Here is an 8686-nt window from a genome sequence, read left to right as displayed (position 1 = left end):
CGTGACATTAAATGTTGAAACATTGGGGAGAGGCATTGTGGTCAGCTAATTTCAGATTAAAATCCCTGCAGATTTCAATTTAATTTCAATGGCATGCATTAGCATGGTTAGGAGAGCACTTCTATCATATAAAATGCAAGTGGGCTTGACAATTGTGTACACATTTAGAAAATGTGTTGGCTCTAGGTTGTGAGAATTTTAGGCCGCACACTGAGTTGCCACAAGTCAGGATGTTGCATTTACAGGTAACTGCCAAAATAATGGAAACACTTGACTAAATGAGGGATAGATACAATTATATGAAAGTAGGTGCTTCCACACATGGTTCCTGAGTTAATTAAGAAATTAACATCCCATCATACATAGGGTCATGAATAACAATGCTGGGCAGGCCAATATTTTGGCTACCATGGCTACGCCCCTATAGGATGACAATGCCCTTATCCACAGGGCACGAGTAGTCACTGAATGGTTTGATGAGCATGAAAATTATGTAAACCATATGCCATGGTCATCTCAGTCACCAGATCTCAACCCAATTGAACACTTATGGGTGATTCTGGAGTGGTGCCTGAGACAGCGTTTTCCACCACCATCAACATGACACCAAATTATGGAATTATTGTGGAAGAAAGGAGTTGCATCCCTCCAGTGGAGTTTCAGAAACTTGTAGAATCTATGCCAAGGTGAATTGAAGCTGTTCTGGCTCGTGGATGCCCAACACCCTATTAAGACACTCTGTTGGTGTTTCCTTTATTTGGGCAGTTATCTGTATTTGTGGTACAGCTAGTGAAAAAGGAAGTCAGCTTTCTGATCTTCGCTTTGAAAAATGATAGTGTTTCAATGCCCATTTATAAAATAACTTAAACGACAATATTGCCCCCCCACCCGGGCTCAGATCCAATCCCTTAACCTTGCTAACAACGCTCCTTCCCCTCCACAATGGCAACCAATCAAGCCAGAGGCAATGGGTAAAAAAGAGCAGACGTTCTGTGCTATCCAACCAGGACCAAGTTAACTGCACTGGCTTACAACAGTTGCTTTATTATCCATTTCTACATTTTGACTGAGAAGAAGATGAGGGTCATCAATATCGGTCTTCTGCTGGTTTGTGCAGGTAAATATATGGGTCTTCTTTTGTGAAATATGGGTGAAACGTCAGGAAAATTACATATCAAAATCCAGCTTTAGGGTAAATCCGTTTTAATTCAATACATGTTTGCCCATGGAAGAAGTGTTTGGAAAGTAACATTTTGGCCCCGAGTGCCAAAATATTCAGGAGACAAAGGTGCTCAAAGTTGACCTATTTTGCATACCCCACCATACCATGAGACATCCATGTCTTCATCACTGGAAAAGATAAACAGTTGAGTTTGATATCATTTAAATGCTTACAAGTGTTGTCAATCTACAGTATTTTATTATGTCTTGAATATTATTTTTTTTATATAAAGAATTGTCGTTTTGAAAACCGTTAACGTCAATTATCTAAAAACGCTTAAACTCCGATTTATTTTCATGTTCACATATGTTGTAGCTTAGACCCTTTCTATTATCTGAGCTATTTGTGTTGTGACCACCATCGGTTGAGACACAACATGCTTCTGAATATAGTATAGGTGTCCTTTCAATCATAGAAAGTAATTCATAGAATGGATCTATCCCTTCAGACCACTGCAATTTAGATGGTAAACCATTGACATTTTAATTGAATTGAAATTTTTACTTCTAATTCCTATCACAAAGATGACCGCCGGTCCACCCCCCGCCTAATTTCAATTTATATGGTCATGTCTATTCTGGAATCTTTTATGATTTCAATAGGTTTCCTATGGAGGATTGACAGTATAATTTATAACAACAGATATTCCCATTCAAGTCAACATTCTCTGGTGTGGACCTCCAACCATCTTTGTGGTACCATTTGAACATTTCAATTTGATTCATATTTTAGTGCATTTATCAGCCAAAACATAATATCCACTGTATCCACAAGAGCTTGATGTATCTCAACCGATGGCGGGCACAACACAAATACTTTAGATGATGTAAAATAGGGTCTGTGAACATGAAAAAAATAGAGGTTTATGCATTTTAGATCATTCATACTAAAATATAATATATATATATATATTTATCCCCAGAAATGATAAAATATTTGACTGCCCTGTTTGAAAGCTTTTAAATTATGATAATCTGAACCATTGAATATTTCCCAGTGATGAAGACATAGATGTCTCATGGTACGGAGGGGGATGCAAAATGGGAGAACTTTGAGCACCTTTATCTCTTTAATGTTTGGGCATTCAGGTCTAAAAGGTCACTTCCTGAGCAATTCTACAATGGACAAATATGGAATTGTTCAAATCAAAAAGTGGTGCTGTCAAAAAGTGATTGAATCCCAATGGAGTGACCATTTAGCTGTTGTAAAGAATTCACTGCTTTTCAAAAATATATTAAAATGACAATGCTAAAGTCTTTTGTGTGTGTGTGTGGGGGGGGGGGGGGGTAGCCTTTGCTCAGTCCTTCAAGTCTCAAGGTGGGGTGAGTCTGAGAAAGGAGGAGGACATGTGGGGGAACTACCTAATGGACAGAGATGACAACCATGCCGAGGTACTGTATTGTATTAGTGAGTACCCCCAACAGCAAACATTTTATTTGTAGCCCCGGACAAAAACACCTGATTCAACTCATTGAGGGCTTGAAGACTAGTTAAGTTGAATCGGGTATGCTTGTCCAGGTCTACAAAATAATTTGTACTATTGGGGATGCTCAAGGACTGTAGTTGTGAAACACTGCCCTACACAATACCCAGCTAGCACATTTGGTTCCTTGGAAGGTGTGGGAACGTATGTTTTTGGTTTAACATTGGATGTGGGAAAGAAGCCATATTTTTCCTGACCAGTAAAACAGAACATTGTCTGTTCTGTGAATGTTTATTTTTAAGTTGCAGGGAGGTTCTAAGAACGCTGTATTCTGGTTCCTTTAATGTTTTTCTGGGAGGTTATATTAATGCTTTGAGAAGGGAAATTATAGGTTATTTTGAGGTTTTTGAATAACTTCCACTAAATGTTTCAATAAGACTTTTAATAACACTGCTAGCTTATTTCTTTGAACTCCAAGCACAGATAGGACACATGGAAATTCCTTATTCATTAATTATGCAAAAACATGTATTTTTTTTATTGTAACACGGCATCTCTTTCCATGGAGTTAGTCCATTGAGCCACCAGGATGGATCTAGCATGCCATGTTTTGTTTAAACATTCAAAGCTGAAAATGTGCATCTATTAAAATAGACTCCATTTCAAAGGAAACAAGCACCCAATAAGATCAGGTGTGGCCAATTGGTGGGCACCTGAAAAAAATCTAATCCTGTTCGTCACATGTGCCGAATACTTTACAGTGAAATGTTTACTTACAAACCCATTCCCAACAGTGCAGAGTTCAAAAGTAACAGATATTTGCTGAATACAAAAGGAAATTGTAACTCAACAAAAACAATAACGAGGCTAGTTACAAGGTACTAAGTACCAGAACCAAGTCAATGTGCAGGGGTACGGGGTAGTTGAGGTAATATAGTATGTGCATGTGGGTAGGGGTAAAAGTGACTAGGCAATCAGGATATTTAATGAACAGAGTAGCAGCAGTGTATGTGGGAGTGTGTCTATGTGTGAGTGTCGTCAATATGCATGTGTGTGTGTGTGTGTGTGTGTGAGCGTATGAGTGTGTTGGAGTGTCAGTGTAGTATGTGTGAGTGTGTAGATTGAGTCTAGTGAGTGTGCATAGAGCCAGTGCAAGGGAGTCAATTTGGATAAATAACAAAATAACAAAGGGGTTCAATTTAAATTGTCCTTGTAGCCATTTGATTAACTGTTCAGCAGTCTTATTGCCTGAGGGTAGAAGCTGTTTAGGTGCCTTTTGGACAAAGACTTGGCACTCCGGTACTGCTTGCCGTGGGGTAGCATAATGAATAGTTTATGACTTGGATTGCTGCAGTCTTTCACAATTTTTAGGGCCTTCCTCTGACACCGCCTGGTAAAGAGGTCCTGGATGGCAGGGAGTTTGGCCTCAGTGAACATGCATAACAAGACAGAGGATAGAGAGAGTTTTGTTCATGCTGAGCATGGCAGTATGTTTTTAAATAACATTCTTAGAACGTTCTCTGAATGTTAGGACAGTTGATTTTTTAAAATGGTTTTCTAAACATTCTCTGAAAGATTTAAGAACATGACTAAATAGACCCATGAAAACAACTTTAGGAAATGTTATGCTGAAGAACTGAAATTGCCACAGAAGAACCGTTTCTTAACTTTCTTTGAACTATTTGAGAACATTCATGATGTCAAACCAGTTGGAGAACGTTCCTAGAACATTACCAAAATGTAAATGTAACCATGTTTGAACTTTTAGGAAAACGTATGAAAAAGTAATGAAATGCCAAGAAAATAGTTTTTTTGAGAAGTTCCTTAAAATCTTCTTGATGCACCCATCCCGTTAGCGGGATCATTTTCATCAACCACCGCTGAATTGCAGGGCGCCAAATTCAAATTATTTTTTTGTAAAAATTTTCATGATATCACAAGTGCAATATAGCAAAGCACAGCTTAGCTTGTTGTTAATCCACCTGGTGTGTCAGATTTCAATAAAGCTTTTCGGCAAAAGCATACCAAGCGTTTATGTAAGAACATCTCTCTCAGTAGACAAAATATTACAAACACCTAGCAGCCAAGTAGATTAGTCACGAAAGTCAGAAAAGCAATACATTAAATCGCTTACCTTTGATGATCTTTGAATGTTTGCACTCACGAGACTCCCAGTTACACAATAAATGTTCATTTTGTTCCATAAAGATTATTTTATATCCAAAATACCTCCATTTGTTTGGCGCGTTATGTTCAGAAATCCACAGGCTCGAGCAGTCACGACATCGCAGACAAAAAAATCAAAATAGTATGCGTAATGTTCGTAGAAACATTTCAGACGTTTTTTTATAATCAATCCTCAGGTTGTTTTTAAAATATATAATCGATAATATATCAACCGGGACTGTAGCTTCTTCAATAGGAGAGAGAGAGAAAATGGCTGCTCCAAGCTGTTACACATACATAACGCTGCTGGCACCCAGCCATACAATGACGCGATGTGATCTTTCTCGCTCATTTTTCAAAATAAAAGCCTGAAACTATGTCTAAAGACTGTTCACACCATGGGGAAGCCATAGGAAAGGGAATCTGGTGGATATTCATTTAAATGGAGCGAAGGCTGGCTATGGAACATAGCATAACATTCAAAATAGAAGCCACTTCCAGGTTGGATTTTCCTCAGGTTTTTGCCTGCAATATCAGTTCTGTTATACTCACAGACAACATTTTTGACAGTTTTGGAAACTTTAGAGTGTTTTCTATCCTAATCTGACAAGTATATGCATATTCTAGATTCTGGGCTTGAGAAATAGGCAGTTTAATTTGGGTACGTTTTTCATCCAAACATCAAAATACTGCCCCCTACACTCAAGAGGTTGTACTGCGAATGTTCCAAAGCCAAACCACTGGGCACACACTGATTGAATCAATGTTGTAGTCATGTCATTTCAATGAAATTACGTTGAAACAACGTGGAATAGAAATCAATTTGACGTCTGTGGGAAACAAATGTCCTGCACCTTTCCCAGAAAGTTGTGGGAAGGTTGTTTGCAAAATAACCACAGGCCAATAACACTCTCACCAAGCTCTATGAAATATATGGTTTTCAGAATGGTATGTGCTAGATGGGTAGCCTAAAGAAATTTTGGTTTGCATGTGGTAACATGAAGATGAAAAAAATCCCAAATCCTTGTAACCCATTGTCATGCCAAGAGAGAAGAAACAGACTAGGCCTTGTGATGCTTGTTTTAATTAATCCCAAAGAAAGAAAGAAACGTACATCAAGTTTTATGTCATTATTGGTGATACAATTTTGCCATGTCATATTTAAGTAAATACCTGGTCATTTTTGTTGCCTAAAATGTCTCCCTCTCCCTCAGATCAAAGCTGTCCTTCCAGGTACCTGCTTTGTGTGTAAGCGCATAATCAAAAAGATCAAGACCAAGCTGAATGGTGATAAGAGCAAGGTAATGATGACAGATTGCTCACCTTCCCTTTTACAATCACAGAATAATCTCACGTTAGGTTTTACACTCTCTAATAAATATCATACAAATATTAACTTTGTAGTTTTAACACACCAATCTCATCACTGTGCAGTACATTATAGTAATAATAAAGCCTAGTCAGCTTCATATTGAAATGATTGAGAAACCACTTTATACAGCAACAGTTGAAGTCGGAAGTTGACATGCACTTAGGTTGGAGTCATTAAAACTTGCTTTTCAACCACTCCACAAATGTTTTGTTAACAAACTATAGTTTTGGCATGTCGGTTAGGACATCTACTTTGTGCATGACACAAGTAATTTTTCCAACAATTGTTTACAGACAGATTATTTCACTTATAATTCACTGTATAACAATTTCAGTGGGTCAGAAATGTACATACACTAAGTTAACTGTGCCATGTAACAGCTTGGAAAAGTCTGGAAAATGATGTCATGGCTTTAGAAGCTTCTGATAGGCTAATTGACATCATTTGAGTCAATTGAAGGTGTACCTGTGGATGTATTTCAAGGCCTACTTTCAAACTCAGAGTCTCTTTGCTTGACATCATGGGGAAATCAGCCAAGACCTCAGAAAAATATTGTAGACCTCCACAAGTCTGGTTCCTCCTTGGGAGCAATTTCCAAATGCCTGAAGGTACAACGTTCATCTGTACAAACAATAGTATGCAAGTATAAACACCATGGGACCATGCAGCCATCGTACCGCTCAGGAAGGAGATGCATTCTGTCTCCTAGAGATAAACTTACTTTGGTGCAAAAAGTGCAAATCAATCCCAGAACAACAGCAAAGGACCTTGTGAAGATGCTAGAGTAAACGGGTACAAAAGTATTTATAGCCACAGTAAAACAAGTCCTATATTGACATAACCTGAAAGGCCGCTCAGCAAGGAAGAAGCCACTGCTCCAAAACCGCCATAAAAAAGCCAGACTACGGTTTGCAACTGCACATGGGGACAACGATTGTACTTTTTGGAGAAATGTCCTCTCTCTGATGAAACAAAAATATAACTGTTTGGCCATAATGACCATTGTTATGTTTGGAGAAAAAAGGGAGAGACTTGCATGCCGAAGAACACCATCCCAACCGTGAAGCACGGGGGTGGCAGCATCATGTTGTGGGGGTGTTTTGCTGCAGGAGGGACTGGTGCACTTCACAAAATAGATGACTTAATGAGGATAGAAAATTATGTGGATATATTGAAGCAACATCTCAAGACCTCAGTCAGTTAAAGCTTGGTCACAAATTGGTCTTCCAAATGAACAATGACCCCAAGCATAAGTCCTGAGTTGTGGCAAAATGGCTTAAGGACAACAAAGTCAAGGTATTGGAGTGGCCATCACAAAGCCCAGACCTCAATCCTATAGAAAATGTGTGGGCAGAACGGAAAAAGCATGTGTGGGCAGAACTGAAAAAGCGTGTGCGAGTAAGGAGGCCTACAAACCTGACTCAGTTACACCAGCTGTGTCAGGAGGAATGGGCCAAAATTCACCCAACTTATTGTGGGTAGATTGTGGAAGGCTACCCGAAATGTTTGACCTAAGTTAAACAATTTATAGGCAATTCTACCAAATACTAATTGAGTGTATGTAAACTTCTGACCCACTGGGAATGTGATGAAAGAAATAAAAGCTGAAATAAATAATTCTCTCTACTATTATTCTGACATTTCACATTCTTAAAATAAAGTGTTGATCCTAACTGACCTAAGACAGGGAATTAACTAGGATTAAATGTCAGGAATTATGAAAAACTGAGTTAAAATGTAGGCTAAGGTGTATGTAATCTTCCGACTTCAACTGTATTTCTCTGCAATTCTCACAATGTTATGTAAGCAAGTTAATTTGTGTCACCAATGACACAAACTAATGCATTCTGTTTGTGATATAGCTCTATATTTTTGCTTGCAGGATAACATCACTGCTATACTGGACTCTATTTGTCGCAGCTTGTGGAAGCTGAAAGGTGTCTGCAACAAACTGGTCAATAAATACAAAGAACAACTGATTGATGCACTTGCCAGTGATGTGGATGCAGGGAATACCTGTAAAAAATTGAAGCTATGCAAATGAGATACCATTTACCCATGACTGCCCTGGGCACAGGTCTGAGCATACATGTTCTGTCTGTTTTTTTTCAGATGAACACGCTGTCATAGCTTAGCTTTACATTATTTTCATACACAACTGTCTGGATGGAATGGCAGTCTTTAAAGTTACTTGCATTGCTACTGCAATTTCATTGAATTAAATACTGAAACTTATTCAAAACGGTCTCCTGAGTTTCACAATAAAACCCTTGCTATTTATGTATACTATCTCACTGGAATGCAGTCGAGAAAAAGGGTCTCCCTTTTGGACACTTTACATTGGAAAAATCAACCTGTGAAATAGGGATCAATTCGTATTGTCGAAGATTCAAGTTATAGCTCGATTGAAATTTAAAGGCAATGTTCCCGCGTCCGTGGAGACTGCATTTATCAATAAACTATGCATATGTCGGCTCAATCAAAATGACCTTCACATTTTAAC

At 38.4% G+C, this 8686-nt stretch overlaps 1 protein-coding gene across 1 annotated transcript; it reads left to right on the top strand.

Moving 5' to 3' along the window:
- The first annotated feature begins 493 nt into the window (after positions 1 to 493).
- LOC109894661 (antimicrobial peptide NK-lysin) lies at positions 494 to 8418 on the top strand. The gene is made up of 4 exons (XM_020488298.2): positions 494 to 1117; positions 2513 to 2613; positions 6026 to 6112; positions 8066 to 8418. The coding sequence occupies exons 1-4, from the start codon at positions 1078 to 1080 to the stop codon at positions 8225 to 8227; spliced, it is 390 nt and encodes a 129-aa protein (XP_020343887.1). The 5' UTR covers positions 494 to 1077; the 3' UTR covers positions 8228 to 8418.
- Positions 8419 to 8686: the final 268 nt, after the last annotated feature.

This window comes from Oncorhynchus kisutch, linkage group LG7, assembly GCF_002021735.2.
Source record: "Oncorhynchus kisutch isolate 150728-3 linkage group LG7, Okis_V2, whole genome shotgun sequence".
Taxonomy (NCBI): Eukaryota; Metazoa; Chordata; class Actinopteri; order Salmoniformes; family Salmonidae; genus Oncorhynchus; species Oncorhynchus kisutch.
The sequence above is the reverse complement of the archived record's forward strand: the minus strand, read 5'-3'. Positions and strand labels throughout refer to the sequence as shown.

Excerpts from the sequence above, each read along its gene's own strand:
- LOC109894661 (XM_020488298.2), top strand. The coding sequence starts at position 1,078 with ATGAGGGTCATCAATATCGGTCTTCTGCTGGTTTGTGCAG. Across the intron at positions 2,614-6,025 it reads GAGATGACAACCATGCCGAG|ATCAAAGCTGTCCTTCCAGG; the intron begins GTACTGTATTGT and ends CCTCTCCCTCAG. Across the intron at positions 6,113-8,065 it reads TGAATGGTGATAAGAGCAAG|GATAACATCACTGCTATACT; the intron begins GTAATGATGACA and ends TTTTGCTTGCAG.